The sequence below is a fragment of the Poecilia formosa genome, unplaced genomic scaffold, assembly GCF_000485575.1.
Source record: "Poecilia formosa unplaced genomic scaffold, Poecilia_formosa-5.1.2 Scaffold36, whole genome shotgun sequence".
NCBI classification, from domain to species: Eukaryota; Metazoa; Chordata; class Actinopteri; order Cyprinodontiformes; family Poeciliidae; genus Poecilia; species Poecilia formosa.
This window is the reverse complement of record NW_006799975.1, coordinates 3058901-3074810: the sequence shown is the minus strand read 5'-3', so window position 1 is coordinate 3074810 and position 15910 is coordinate 3058901. Positions and strand designations below refer to the sequence as shown.

Below are 15910 nucleotides of genomic sequence, written 5' to 3'. Positions count from 1 at the left end.
CACGAAGAAGAGGAAGACGGTCTTTGAATCCATGAAAGAGAGGTTGGTCGCTAACCAAATAAAACAGCTGAAAATTGGAGGCATTGACTTATGATTTAGATTTAGATTACATTTCTATAGTATACAAGTCACCACATGGCTATACAAAACCTTGTGTTTTTATATCCACAGATGCTACATGCAAGTTGAGTATGTTTCAATAATAGACTAATTATTATCAATGAGTCCCTCCCTATACAGTTACATCTTCACTGGTTCCTAATTGTCTCTAGCCACTGCTTACCCGAAAGGTTGGATCCATTTAACAACTGAGACATTCACGCCTCAAACGATGCGATATGTCTGCCGCTCGTTATTTAGCCAGCGACGTATCCATCCACCGCGTCTCCTGGGGGTGGGGGGTTAGGGATTCATTATCCAGCTTAGCGTACTTGTGGAAGGAGCGATGTCAGGTGATCGATGAAAAGTGTCTGAGTTGAGGACAGCTTTACGGCAGCTGTGGTGTGGGTTGGAGCCCCAAAACCCCCATTTTGCATCATTCTTGAATTTAAGGCGTCTGTCTGGCTCTTGATTTTCACTCCCTCTGCGTGTTGGGGTTTCTGGGTGCCGTCTAATTCCTGGGGCCACCTTTTGAGGTTTTGCTGTAGCCAGGTGATTTATGGCAGGGTTTTTATTTAAGGTAATAATGAAATATATGACTATGTCTGAGTTTAAAGGAAGGTAATTAACTCCTGCAGAGGGGTTCAGCTCAGATAAGCTAGTGGACGGTGACATAACAGCGTGTTGGCTTTGTTTATTTGCCTGGCAGTGCCTGTGTTGTGGCTTCTTCTTTCTGTCTTCCCCGTCAGATTTATTGTGGACTTAACCTTCAGCTCTCAGCTTGGCTTTATTATTTTAATAAATTACAGTGCATTGAAGGGAGCAGCGGTGCATGTCTGATGCATGTCCCTTCTCCTTCCCTTCCTCCCTCCCGTGTTTGCCTCCTTTCCCCTTGTCTGCTTCTTGCGTCTATAATTAAGTGTCTGCTGGAAGCCGTCGTGCATCTCGTCATACGTGGCTCTCTCGCATGGGGCCAACATGAAGTGCATGCACAAAGGCAGAAAGACCGACTGAGTTCCTCCGGATAAGCTGGCGGTCATCCGTCGCTGAGGCCGTTCAGGCTCTCGCTGAGCCTTCAGATGGCGAGGCCGCCCACAGAGGATGGATGACCCTGAGCGGGGGCAGCGGACAAGGCGCTGAAAGATGGCCATCGCTCTGGCGCCACCGCTCATCGATCACCGCTCGCCACCCTGCAGAAATGTCCTGAGAGGGACAAGCCAGGCAATAACGTCAGGTTGAAATGTGGCAGCGACCGGTCGATGTCCGGCCAGACGATGACACACCACCACCACTTCTGCTGTTGCATTTCCTACCACTGATAAAAGCGTTTAGCTGAAATACCGAGGCTTATCTCCACACCCTCTGACTTTGGGTATGAACGGGAATGTGACTTTCAAACAGCAAGCCTTTTCAGCCCTTACTATGTATTTTGTTGTTTAAAATTATGTCATGGCAACAGAAAAAGGCATAGTTAGAAAGTAGAAAAGGTAAAGAGACTTGGATCTTTTTATTTTTTTATTTTCTACAAATAAATTCATGAAATCTTTTAAATTCTTTCAGCTCCCCCGAGTCAGTACTCTGTAGAACCACTACTTACTGCCATTTCACCAGCAACTCTTCTGGGAAATGTCTCCATCTTTTCACTTCAACAGGCTGACGTGTTTATTCCATTTCACTTTGTGAAATAGCTCACTCAGTTTTACATGCTTTTTTATACATTCCCAATTGGGTTTGACAGAGGTGCAAACTCGTTCACTAATGCGCTAATAGCACAGCTAGTGTTTAGCATTTATGAAAACTTTTAGCACACTTGGCTTTACCTAGCTTAATTTTTCTTTATAAATTCTAAAGCGCTGACTTAGTTGGCTTTTTTGTGAACTTTCAGTTGAATAAAGTTTGATGTCTGTGTTGAAGTTTTGCTTATTGACTGCTAAGAATTTCTCAAGTAGTTTGATGTTTATATTACCTTGTAATGGGTGAAGACTTTTCATGCAATAGTTCCATTTCCTCTCCTCACGTTCTCCACCCATGATGCGGTACATTACATTCAGGACCCAGAATGCATCACTGTCGAACAGTAAGCAGTTCAAAATAAGTTTTTTTGTCCTGCAGGCTTTCTAAGTGAAGCCATACCATGGTCAGTTAGGCAAAATCAAGCTTGATGTACTATGTTGTAACATGTTATATCATTGACAACATGGTTGAAGTTAGCCCTTTAGCATTAGTTTCTGCTAAATAACCATACTGATATAGCAATATACCGATGTAGCAGAACTAATGTTTATGATTACTACTTTAGGGTTAGTGTAACTAACCCTTTAAGGAGGCTGCAACTAGAGTTTGGGTTGATCTTTGACTAGGCCACGTCTGAAATTAGTTTGATTTAAACTATTTAACTTCAGTATTGTCTCGTCAGCTCCAGACTTTTCCAGCCTCTAACAGGTTTTATTTCAAGATGTGCATCCATATTGTCAACTCTGACAAGCTTTCCTTTTCCCTAAAGAAAAGTACCGTCACAGAATGATTCTGCCACCACCATGTTTTGCAGTTGTTTTTTTTTACAGCTCCTCTGAAGTTAGTTTTTACTTGCTAAACATGGACTGACATGTAAGCCAGAAATATGCATCTATGAACAATCTTCTAAACCTTTCTTTAGTGTTAAGAAAATGAAGGCGGTTGGGTTTATGTCATTTATCATCCTTTCTCTCTTTTTATCCGTTTGTCCTTTCTATACTGTTCCCATTTTATCGTGTTGTACCTAAGCAGATCGGGATTAAACCAGGGTCTGTAGACCTGGTTGAACCAGTTCTGTCCCTTCTGTCATAACAAATGGGTTACCAGGAAGCACCTGTGGGTTTGACTTACTTTACTCCATCTGCTCCTTCATCTCCCAGTCATACAGAGATGCCAAGCAGTTAAATCTGAATGCATAATGTGAAATGAACTCTGAACCTGTCTTGTTTGGTTTTATTATTGTGTTTCCATTATATGGTGGGATGTAGACCAAACTCAATATGCTGGCTTTTCTCAAAAAAAATGAGAAAACAGATTTTCTTTTGTTGAATGGTGGATGATTAAATGGGGTAAAACATACAGCCTGTTGTTAAAATTACATGCTTTCTAGAGAAAATATTATGAAGGATTTCATCATTTCCCCATCCGGTTCAAACAATACTCCCATAGAAGCAGAAATCATTTTAAAGAAAGGTAACTTTGTCCGGAAAAACATCGACTCTTGAGTGGTCTCGCTTGTTCAAAGGCTATTGTTCTAAAGTCTTGCGTTTCAGGTGGATGCAACTTTGTGGCAATGTTCTCTAGACAAAATGGGCTTTGCAGCTCTCCCAAACAAGAAGCACTACTTTATTCACACCATATAGCTTTGTACTAAATGAGGCCTGTAGAGTCTTCTCTGTGGGGAGAGCGGTTACATAGTCTGACCTTTCCACTCTGTGGAAAACGTCCAACTGCTTTCACCTGTGATTAAATTACTCAGTATGGAGGGAAAGTCTTCAAGTTGTTTGAAAATGGCCCTTGTAAACTTTCCCAGATTCTAACAGTTGCTTCTCAGAAGTAATTTCCCATCTAAAATCTCAAAACAAGTTAATTTCTAATAGCATTTTTATTTTACTTTAAGAATTGCCCAATGTTAAGATTGTACTTTTGACTCGCAAAGTACATTCCTACTTCAAATGCTCCTTTGCTCGTCCTTGTCTGCATGCTTTCATTTCATTAAGCCCAGAATAATGGATGATTTCGTGATCAGCCGTGATGTTGGGGTTATGACTCGCAGACCAAATGGGCTCACTGCTGCTCACAAAAGTGCTAAAACGGAAGATGGTGCAAGTTCAATAATTTGTTTTTCTAGTGAAACAACGACTGGATGAAGCAAGTCAGTCAGATATCCTCACAGAATAACGAACCCTCTTTCTCCAGACGATGTGGTGAGTCAGCTTGGCATTGTTGAGGTCTTCAGACATCGCAGCGCTGTTTATTCACGTCGCCCCACTCATGAATATTTGGATGCCGCTGCCAGTGAGGAAAAACATGCTCATCTGTTGTAGCGCTTGACAGGCTTTGGAGAGGTGAAATCTGAGAGAGGGTGGGATTTTTCTGACAAGGGCTGTTTAACACCTGTGATTGCTGCCATTGTGCGGATGCCTCCGCCTGATTCCTCCTGGCGGCAGACTCTCTTTATTGGTCGTCATCTCGTACGAGGCGCGGCATAATGGAGCAGAACAGCAGTGAAATTCCGAACAATGTATGTTGGGTGTTTACGCTCCGGCTCCACAGACGGCTTCAAGAGATGCCATCCGACATTCATCATGACGGCGATGACTATCCGAAGCCGTCGAGGCGTTCCTCCATAAAGCCCCCCAAACAGAACACACACTGAAAGGCTTGCTTGTGTTTGCCAGCAGGTACATTTGCGCTGCATGACTGAACTCTGCTGCGTTTATGTGCCGTTTATTTCAGCTGTAAACGGCAGATTGGGATTGTGCGAGAACTTGTCCCTGCATTTGTTTGCATGTTAATGTAGCCATTCAAGTGTCATGCTTATGTAACCGTCTCTGTTAACTTGGATTAGCTTTCATTCCCTAGCCTCTCCCTCTGACAGATGATAAAGTCTGGTGTAGCGCTCTTCTAAGGCACGTGACAAACTCATGCGGCCCTCTAGACTCCAGATGCCAAATTACATTGATCTTTTTTTCTTTTTTTTTTTTGCAATTCTGTGATTGTGAAAAATCATGCAAAGTCAACATATCCCTGCATTTTTAACATATAATTTTGAGTTTGTTGTTTACAAAAATAGTAAAAACCGTTGACTTTAAGTCACTGGCTCCCAATCTGCAGGTGGCAGTATTTCTTACTTTTACAACACTTTGACTCTTCTTTACTGAACCCCAATATGGCAAGTAACAAAACGTCACATTTAGCATCATACATAAGAGCAAGTATTGCAAAATTACTTGCAAATATGTCTAAGTTAGCTCCACAAAATCTGTGACTTAATTGCAAAAATAAATCATATAAACAATTATGAAATTATTTAGGGACTGATAACTGTGAAAATATGTTAAATAAGATTTAATAGTAAGAAGTACTTATTGAATACAGAGACAGCCATTTATTAATGTTTTAACAGTTTTTTAATAAGTTTTAACAATATATTTTGTCACAACCGGCTCTTGAGAGTTTTCATGATCTGTATATGGCCCAAACTGAAAATAAGTTTGACACCCCCTGTTCTAAGGCTTACATATCGTACGTAATTAGTTTTGGCCCATGAGATAATTCCACATCTATTGCTGGAAGAGAAATTTGACTTTTTTTTTTCCTTTCATCAGATAAATGGCACAAATGTTTTACATTTAACTTCATATGTGCTTATAGTGTTAAACTTTTATTGTTTCCATATGAAAAGGTTTTACTGTCAGATCTGAAAAGAAGGAATAACTTTCTAAATCGTTGACATTTTCTCAATGAAAATTCCAACTTTGCTAATTCTAGATTATTTTTAAACTGTCACCCGAACATGATCTTTTTTGTGATGTCCAAATTACAATACAACTGTACAACTTTTTTTTTTGTTGTCATTTGAGCTCATTTATTTTCACTAAACCAATTTCACATGGCATTCACATATACAACTACACTCCGCTAGCTTCATTCAAAAAATAAATTGTGTAGATTTTGCACCAGAATTGGTCACAAGGCAAATTGCAAAGGGCATTTATCCAATTGAATCAATAGCGGCTTGGCTTGAATCAATTCCTGGAATCAAGGTATTTTAAAAAAAAAAAAAAAGTCCAGAATAGAGCTAATCGTTTTGCAAACTCAAACAATCAAAAGCAAAAACATTTTTACTTCCCGATTCGCAGCTAAGTGAGTCAGAAACAAATTGTCAAAGGTGTTTTTCTTTGGGGGGTTTTCTACGTTAGCGAGATGAAGGTCGCTTCAAACCCCAAATTAAATCAACATTAGAAGTTAAGTGCAATAATTCTCTGCTTAACACTGCATCTGAAACTGATCTGGATAGAAAATTAATAAGAAAGGTGATGATATAAATTATAAATGCAGTGTAAACGCTGGCAAAAAATAATGCATCTCTAAAAGATGTAAAATAAATAAATAAATCAATAAAATCACACTGCGAGGACCAACCTGCCTCTCGCAAACAATTTATGGAGATTCAGAAAGACATAACACCACAGTGAGTGCCGGTTAGCTGCTTTGCTCCAGAGTCTCTTTTAATTACCTCTTAAAAACAAGGAAATCACACATCAAACACGCTGGCTTAAAGTAGAACAAAGTCCCTCGTGTAATTTCCATACAGTGATGCTCATGTAGTTGGACGAGCACAGAGGGAATTCTTTCATTTTTCCTCTTTGGTCACAGCACAGCTTAATTAGAGGGTGAAGGTGTTCTTACAAGAAGTAGTTCCAGACTGTTATTGTTAGGATGTGCGCTGTGTGTTCCTCAGCCAAAGTGACGAGCAGGACTCCAGGCCCTGTGAGGAACTAGAGGATGACTTGATGACAGCTTCGGGCCGTGCAGCAGTGCGGTAGATCACCGGGTCTGTTGGCGTCGCATTGAGCCCATGAGGGACCCATCAGCTTGACGCGATGCCAGGCGGTCAGGAGGGAAGAGTTGGTTTGATCAGATCCTCCTGGAAACCTATCAGGAGCCTCTTCAGTCTGGGGTCCAAGCTGTTGGTGTTAGCTTTCAGTTAAAGGTTACCCTACTGATGTTTAAAGTTATTGCAGCAAAATCACTCACGCCCCCTTGAACTATTTTTTTGTTTTGTTTTTGTTTGATCACGTCATAATCTTAAATTTCATGGTGTTGCTGTTTTTTTTGCAATTTGCCAACATGAAGTAGAGCATCATTTTGACATGGAAGTAAATTGATACATGTTTTTAATAGGGGTGGACATTTTATTGTTTATCATGTATCATTTATATGATAAATTTTTTATCATGATGAGAATAAATGTTTAAGATGTTTATTTTTAGATGCTTTATATATTCAGCTAAAGTTTTTAATAACTGACTGTAGAATAGAAGAATAGAATAGAAAGCGTTCTATTCGACTCTTATGTTCAAAATTAAGGTTGACCTATTCATGTTTATTGAATGAAAGGAACATTTTTAAATTAACAAATTCTAAGTGAAAATGGCCTCCGTCTTTAGAAGCAGAAACGAAGCAGGCAAAGGTCAGATCAGGGCGTACAGTACCCTGGATGGTCAGCAGATGGCGCAAATTTCTTGTATGTATACAGCCGTCATACAAGTTTAGAGCTGGTATCTGTGGTTGCAGCTTCATCTGGGCAACCACAAAAGCAACAAATGACTTGCTGGTATTATTCCTGGAAGAAAATCAAAAACTGCTCCCACATTCCCACATTTTTTAAGTTACTGACTGCATGAATAGTGCTGGATCCGATTTCCTCGTGTTCCTTGAAACATTTTAGAGGTTTCTTTTGCAGCGCTGGCAGGATGAATAATGTACTTGACGGTTCCAAGTTCATTTCCTGAGCCTTCCTTCTGCCCAATTATCACAACTTTCTTCTGTCCATCACCGTTTCGCTGTCCAGTCTCTCTTCACTTCCCTCCTGCTGCACCGGCAGCAGACATCTCTCTGGTCTCGGACTTAAACGTTTCTGCTTTCATTCTCTGAATACTTGACTTATTAAATCACCTTAACATGTACGACTCCAAAAAAATCTGAATATCGTAAAACTTTTTTTTTTTTTTCAGCAACTCAAATACAATGCAGTTTGCTGTTGTGGGATTCTTTTTTTCACTCTATAAAATATTTATTATATTCCTACGATAAGGAAACGCAGACTCCAGCACATGTGAATGCTGAGATTTACATTTTTCAGAGATGTCCACAACAAAAATTATATAAAGTTTTAATATTAACATAAAGCTTTCCTCTCCGATGAAGGGATTCCGGTGGTAGTCGCCAGCCAGCAGGCTGACTGAGGGGAGCCTCTCTGACACTCGGGGCTTTAAAAAGTTGCCACGAATGTGAAGCAGTTCCTGTTTTGCAGCGTGCAGGGCGCCGAATGCCTTCCAACACCACGGGTTTGAACCTGTGACTTGTTGTCGGCGCAGGTTTTATGGGATGTCCGCGCTGGTTTGAAAACTCGTTTGAAGCCTTCGCTGTTTCGGCTAAAAACCCAGCTGCGGGACAGGGTTGTAATGGACTTCATATTTTCCATCACGGGCAGCGGTGCTAGAGTTGTCAGAGACGCCATTTCTCAGAGACTGTGGCCGGGACACGGACAGGAGACTGCCCCGGGTCAACTGCACGGTGCTGGGGAGACACTCGAAGACAGACACACCCTCCACCACACGACAGGTCGGTTTATAGTGTTGAGCTATGCTAGTTGACAGTTCGGGCAGGGAGAAACGTTGTTTCCTCGAAACTTTGTGCTAGCTTTTTTTAAAAAGAAAGTGGCGCCTGTTGGAGTTTCTTGCCCCGGTTTCCGCCCCTTAAGGAGTACAGTTTATGCTCATCAACCCACCATAAGTGGAGCAAAAACTTCTGCACAGCTGTGAAGTTGGCTTATGATTCGAACCTCGTGATTTGACGCTATTTCACAACTTTTAAAAACTCTGGCACTGACAGTTCTGCTCAACAGAAATGACATTCTTTCCTGCGTCCATAAACTGTGTTAAACTATTTGTATTCTATTCCGGAAATCCTGTCCTGGTTTGACCTGTCTGAAAACTGGGAGGCTTTCTAAGATATTAGTGTAAAAAAAAAGGGGAAAAAAAGCACAAAACAAGCAAACAAAAGTTGTATAATTCACAGAGAGAGTAAAAGTCGCACAAATCACAGGCTATAATTTTTAAGATTTGCCAGGCAGTGTAAAGTTTTTCAGTTCAGTTTTGACTATTTTGTTTTCCATCCCTTCATGTAGGCACTGGCACATGCTAACTTCACTGTTAAAACAAACAAACCTTTTGCCTAGTACTTTCAGACTTGTCAACTCAGCACAGAAACAAAGGCCTGCTGGTAATCATATTTTACTATGCATATATAAGTGTGTATGCACATGCTTAAACATAATTACTGGAGGCTGTAATTGCAGTACAGGTTGCTGCAGGGCCATGCAGAGACAGTTAAATAGCCACATGCTCAAAGGTTAAGGGTGGCACCTAGCTTTTGAAAGCTTAAAAATAAACCTTTATGTGTTGAATTATAAACGAAAATGAATGATCACAGCGCCGTCTATCTCAGAATGGAAAGAAAAGTGGAGACTGGTAATTATTCTGCAAGGAGACAAGAAACCAATATTGGCCAGAAAAAAAGGCTAATTGGTGCATTTTAGTTCCCAATGTTTTGACCAAGGGTCTCCAATGTGTGGCCGATGGGCCATTTGGGTCCCGAGAGTCAGAACTAAACATGCTGAAGCAGCTTTCAGTTTTTATGCTCCAACACTTTGGAATAAGCTTCCTGCTCACTGTAAGAGAGCTCACACATTGAGTTTATTTAACAAAACTTTTTATTTGCAGTTGCCTTTGCATAAAAAAAAAAAGTTTTATTCTATTCAATTAATATTACATTTAATCCTTGTGTTTACAAATGGGGTCCAATCGACCCCACACCCATAAAACATGTATCATTTGCCACAGTCCTCCACGTATGCCTCAGTCCTCGCACCCACAAGGGTTAAATTTTTCAGCATTTAATCTGTCTGTTTTTAATCTGCTTGATTTTTTTTTTCTCTTCTTTTTTATCACCTCCAATATTGCTTATCGGTGGTGATATAATATTAGAAAAAAATCATTTGCAGCTTCTGCCACCATGATCGACCACAACTACAAGAAGCAGAAGTGAATGCATCACTGTTGACATCAACTTCCAGCTTATCAGATCGCCAGGGGAGGTTAAACCTGATGTCGGTTTACGCAGAGCAGTCTGCTCTTCTCTATTCCAAAAAAATATATTGCATCACTTAAGCAGAGCAGTTAAGAATCTGTAGAGACTCGGTTGGTAGCTTTGTGAGCTCAAGCATCTATAGGCTTTTAATTAATCTGATCCACAACAGTTAAGTTAAAAGGTCAGCAGTGCTAAGTAGCCGTGAGAAGAAAAAAACAGTTTCTACAGAGCTAAAACCCAACGATTTACTCCTGCTTTGACTGGTTCCCTTTGCTTTACCCTGCATGTAAGCTTGTGAATATTACATGTATTTTGCTGCCGTTGCATTTTTTTAAACTGACTTCCTGCTCAGTGTTTTGCCCTCACACTGAAAGTCGAGCTTTCCTGTTTAAAGTGGCAGTATTGTGTAGATCTGACTTTTTTATAGTGTTACATTGTGTTATAATCTGATTCCATAATCAAAAACATACCTGGAGTGTTGCTTTGAGTCTTTCATGCATGTTTGAGAAATTATGTAATCTCCATGGCAACCATTGAGCTGTGCAAAACAGCAGGTAGCTGGTGACCGAGCCCCAGCTCCGAGACGCAGCTCCTCAGAGCTGCAGCTTCCAAGCGTCAGCCTCACAGAGGACCCCCCTCCCCTGCCATTCCTCCACTCGGCTCCTTCAGACTAGCTAGCAGAAATTAGCAAACAACTGGTGGAACTGCATTGCTACAGAGCTCATTACACAAGCTACTTCTCAGTGCAACACTGGTGAAAACATTCTTAAAGGGTTAATAGAGGAGCTATGTTGTGTTGACTTTCTGAAGGTGGAGTTTCAGAAAGAAAATGAGTTTTTAAAGAGACAGAGGCCTAATTTCAAAGTGTTAATTATGAAGTAAAATTTATTTTAAGTGATATTTGCCCCCTTAATTCTTTCTTACTAAATCGTGGACAGTCGAGGAGTAGCTTGTCAGGGTCGCGTCCTCTGCGGGTTAACCCCGCTACCTAACAAGAAGAGCGTTCCAAATATTTCCCATCAGCAGTCGGCTCATGCTTAAACCCGCTCGCTAGCCAATGAAGGAGCACGCCCGGGGGGGCTTCTCACATCAGGGAGCATCTCCACGTTAATGAAGACTGGATTACTCCCTCCCTCCTTCTGCTTGGCCTCTCACACTCATCTTCTGATGTGACCCATCAGCGCGTTTTCTTAGCTTGGAATCAAAATTGGAGAATAAGAGCGTTATTGAAATGAAAGGCATGAAGAGCTCCCGGACCTGTGGGAGTAGAACACTGAAGGCATCGCGCTATTAGTCGGCTTTAATTGGTTGCTGTGAAAACTTGCAGGATAAAGGCTCATTCTGAAGTACCGAGGGGTGTGGGGGGGTTCGGCTCAAGCAGAGACATCGGGCTTCAGGGTTCGGTGGCGGACAGGTTAATTGTTCGATCTAATTAGGACAAAGATTAATCAGATGCATGCTCCTCCGCTGCTCTTGAAACACCACTGATGGCAGTGGGGTTCATTAGCAGTCCCTCTGCCTGTTGTTGCCTCTCCAGCAGCAGTTTGAGACCGGGGGCTGCTGCCCCTCAGTGGGAACAAATGAGACTAGCTAGACAAGAAGTCAGGTACAAACCACGTAACTGACACGTTTGGACATAGAGCTAGGTACATGAAGTTGCTGATGCACCTAATTTACTGTATTTTGACACAGTAAATTTCCTTAAATCCATTTCGATAGAGTTTTCAACCAGACTTTGCAAAGTTAGCATGATTCATCATGAAAAAGTGTTGCTGGACAGTAAATTGTCCCAAAAGTTAATGCGATAAATGATAATATTGTTGTTTCGAGATCATTTTAAAGTGATATAAATCTCATGGCATAACATTGCATTCTCAAAGGTTATTGAACTCTAAATTTTAATGAACATTTAACACTGGAACTGGAAGATATTTTAAATATCCAAAATAAATTAAACAAAAACACAAAATAAATGTAATCATAAAGTCTCTGTAAACACAATTGTCCTTCATAAAAAGGGCTAGTTGAGACCAAAACACCAGACTGAAGATTTTTTATTCTCCAGTTTTTAGAAGAAAGACAGGAAGAAAAGAGAAAAACGCTAAATGCAGATGGGAATTATTGAGCTCAATTAAACTAATCATGCGATTAATTGATTTATTGCTTATTGCGACAGGCCTACTAATCAAAGGCAACTCCAAACAGGAATAAGCCTTAATTTAAAAGAACCCAGTGTTTCAGCTGTTTAGCAGTTTTCTGGACGTTTTGCTCCAGAAACATGTCGAATGTTAAGCTCTATTGGAAAAAGGGGTTCTGGCCTACCAGGACCAGATAAGAGGCAGAAACAGCAGTGCATGTTTGCTTTTCCCTTCAGCTTTATCATATGTCCCATGCAGAGCTGTGTGGCAACTCCTTGAATGAGATGGAAAGTCATGCAAACGCTTTGTAAATATGGGGAAGCGTCTAAACCTGCAGTCACAGAAACGCAGCGGGACGCAGCAGATCTGGCCCATCAGCTGCTCCGTCTCAGATGTTATTGGCAACATGTGACTGTTGGAAGACCCCCAAACAAAGCATATGTTGGAATGTGTACGGATGGAGTTTGCTGTTTGTTTTTAGTTTTGTTGAAATCTAAAAGTAGAAAACAATGCCTGAAATTTCTTCAATCACGTCATTTTCATTGACACTACAGCATAATTTAAGTCATAATCCATTATAAACATTATAAATCTGAAACAATTTGACACTATAAAGTGTTCCATCAGAACAATGCAGTGCTAAGAGTCTGGAAGTCTGATAGAAAACAGGAAGTGTTGTGTGCAGGGTTGGACGTTCAATATATCGAATCTCAATAGTCACTGCAAAGTATAAAAGTGTGCATGCGATATATTTCGTAGGCTTTTGTATTTTATGTACAGTGCACTCAAATCTGGTCGTTTTTACTGATTTATTTTTTTTTAGTGAATGCTCATTGCTCTTGACAACAACCGCCACACTGAAGAGAGTTTGTATCGTAGAGCTCACTCTGGTGTGTTCGCTGCTTGGTCAAAAGATTGGGATTTTTAGGTTGCTGACCAGGATCAAGCTGAAAATCTTCCAGCTCTGCTCACTAGCCAGATTTTCTGTGCGTCTGTAGTTGGCTCACCAAGCATCATTTTTATATATCCTGCTAGAAATAACCTCCAGTTTGTGAAGCTTGCTGAGTTAAGAGGCTATGATATCACCCAAATGGATTATTATGCACCCGCACTTTCCATTAATAAGAGATGATTCAGTGGCACCTCTGCAAAAGAGAGCAGGTTCATCCCCCACATCCGCCTGACATTGAGCTCCTCCTGCACCTCTGAGTCGTTCCTGGGCCGCAGGGCGTACGCCCATTTGAAGCTGTTCACGCTCAGCCTAAGGACGACAACTCGACTCCGCCGCAATTATCAGGATGATTCAGAAAGCGCAATCTGCTAACGCTCTCACCGAAGTAATGGGGGATTTTAATCACATTAATTTCCAAAAAGTCCTTGAGCGGCTCTTGTTAGCGCGACACCCTTTGCAAGGCGCTCCTAAGACTGCTTGCGTCTCCGTCGAGGGGAGGCGTCGGCGACGAGGGTCCCTGAGGGGTCCGCGGAACGACAGGGACCACCTGTTCTCGCGCACCTCTTAGAACTGTGACCAGAGGTTGAACTCGTGATGCGTTCAGGATGCTTGAAGCAGGTCCTTGTTGCAGGAGTCAGCAGCAAACACAAGTTGGCGGTTTCCCCTAGCGACAAGATTGATGCTTTAGCGAAGTTTGTACAGGATGATGAAAGCAGAAAACTGACAGCTTCTCTAGGCGTGCTATGAGAGACCTCGATGTTTGCAAGTCGAATAACGTTACACGCTTTATGCTGTAATTGCTGGTCTTCAGATATTTCCACGTCAGCTTTTTTTCCTCGTTGAAAAAGGGTTAGACGTGTGTGCCGGGTACAGCTGATGTTAAGGGAAGGTAATTAGGACGTGTTCTGAGTGACTCAGCCGCTTTTCTTTCATCATCTTTTCGGCACCCTGCCTCAGTAAACATGCAGATAGTAATTTCCCTCACTGGGAAGATGCAGAAATCCAAACCATAGTCCTAAGCAGGCCTGGAAGTGATTTTTACCTTCAGAGGGATTCTTTTCAAAGTTTTACCTTGACTCTGCTGCTTGTGAAGTTTCTGTTTGTGCAATTTTTACTTGGAGCTTTTACTTTATCTGCTGGTTTTGACATCTTTGATGATGTTTTATTAATCTCTACAGTGAAATGGGATAACTGACAAATGTCCTACAACTACAGCCTCAACAAAATACAAGGTTTAAAGGGGTGGTGTTGTGTAAAATTGACTTTTTTTATTTTACCTCCTGTTATGTAATTCCCTTATCAAAAACACACCAGGAGTGTTGCTTTGATTCTTTCATGCATGTTTTAGAAATCGTTTATTCTTCCATGGCAACCATTCAGCTGTGCAGAACACCTGGATGGACCCAGGACCGCCTTCAAGGTGTCACTCCACCTCAGAGCTGCAGTTTCCAGTTTCTTCTGTGAGGCGGAAGCTTGGAAGCTCCTCTGCGACTCCCCTCTCAGCTCCTTCAGACTAGCCAGCAGCAATTGGCAAACACCTGGTGGAAAAGTGCATCTGATGCACTTATTATAGGAGCTACTTCTCGGTGACAAGCTGGTAAAAATGTTGTTAAAGGATTAAAGGTGGACCAATGTTGTGATGACTTCCTGAAATTGGAGTTTCAGAAACAGCAGGAGTTTTTAGAGAGACAGAGGCCCATTTTCAAGGCATTAAATTTCAAGGTAATTTTTTTTTTAAGTCATATTTTTAGCAACTGAAGCTAACATAGTTACTTGATTGTGCTATAAAATGACACTATGTTCCTGGGAAATACATAATACTGCCCCTTGGAGGAAAAAAAATCAAATCTCTCTGTTGTGGAGGCTGAATTCTCTCTCAGGGAGCATTAAAATGTTATGAAAATATTATTTCACCTGAAATCACAGTTTTATCAGCTATTGTAAATTGAAGGATTATAATTGATTCCAAATGGATTTGGACTTTAGCTTTGTTTCTTCCAGTAGCAGTAATGTTTACATTCAGCTTGACAATGTTTTATGTCATTTAGTTAAATAGAGAGTCAGCTATGTGTCTTTATTTATACACTGACATAAATTGACTAAAACATAAAGTTTTAGTTTGGTCCACTGTTTGGTCCAGAGTTTAGTGATAGCTGGGAGTCCTCCGTGTTTTATTTAAAGTTGAGCTAAACTGACCAAAACTCCAAAGGTACGAAATGGTTAAGTGGCGCAATGAGCAACACTTAGCTTTTTATTTTTTAAATCTCTTGTCTATATTTATACAGGTATGCCTATAATAAATTAGAAATGTTTAAGGTTGACAAATTTGGCAAAGTTAGGCAGAAATGTTGATGTCTGGTTTGTCTCTAAATCGTCAAACATTCACTTAGTATTCGGTATATAGACTATAAGAAAAATCAGTTTTGTTTGTCTTTTGTTCTGTTGGAGTCTACTATAGCATGTGTAAAAGAAGATGAAGAAAAATCCAACTGTTGGAAACAGTTCATCAACATGTCCGATCTCATCCCTCCTCCTCCACAGTGGTTAGTCATGCAGATGGATTTGAAGAGACACTGTCTCCATTTTTTCACTTGATCTCAGCAGACTTGTCTAGCTAAATGGAAATTGCTGTGTGTGCTTGTATGTGTGCGTGCGTGCGTGTGTGTCACAGCCTCTGTTACTGATGGACCGTTACTGTGGTTAGATAGCAGGAGCATTACATTACAGACTTTACTCACCCTCTTGTTTTTGCCCTTTAAAGAAATACGTTAGGGATTTGATTTAACTAACACCACTGTAATAAATAACTTAAAAGGGGATAAATGAT

General features: G+C 40.9%; 1 protein-coding gene across 6 annotated transcripts in view; it reads left to right on the top strand.

The window, feature by feature from the left end:
• Positions 1–15910, top strand: part of oxr1a (oxidation resistance 1a) — a 188692-nt gene that overhangs the window by 105597 nt on the left and 67185 nt on the right. The window contains exon 1 of one of the 6 annotated variants that reach the window (XM_007550515.2): positions 8140–8466. The exons of the other annotated variants lie outside the window; for them this stretch is intronic. Within the exon in view, the coding sequence (XP_007550577.1) occupies positions 8307–8466 (160 nt within the window). The 5' untranslated portion in view covers positions 8140–8306. Of the gene's footprint in view, positions 1–8139; positions 8467–15910 lie in introns of those variants that run through there. 6 annotated transcript variants of the gene reach the window in all.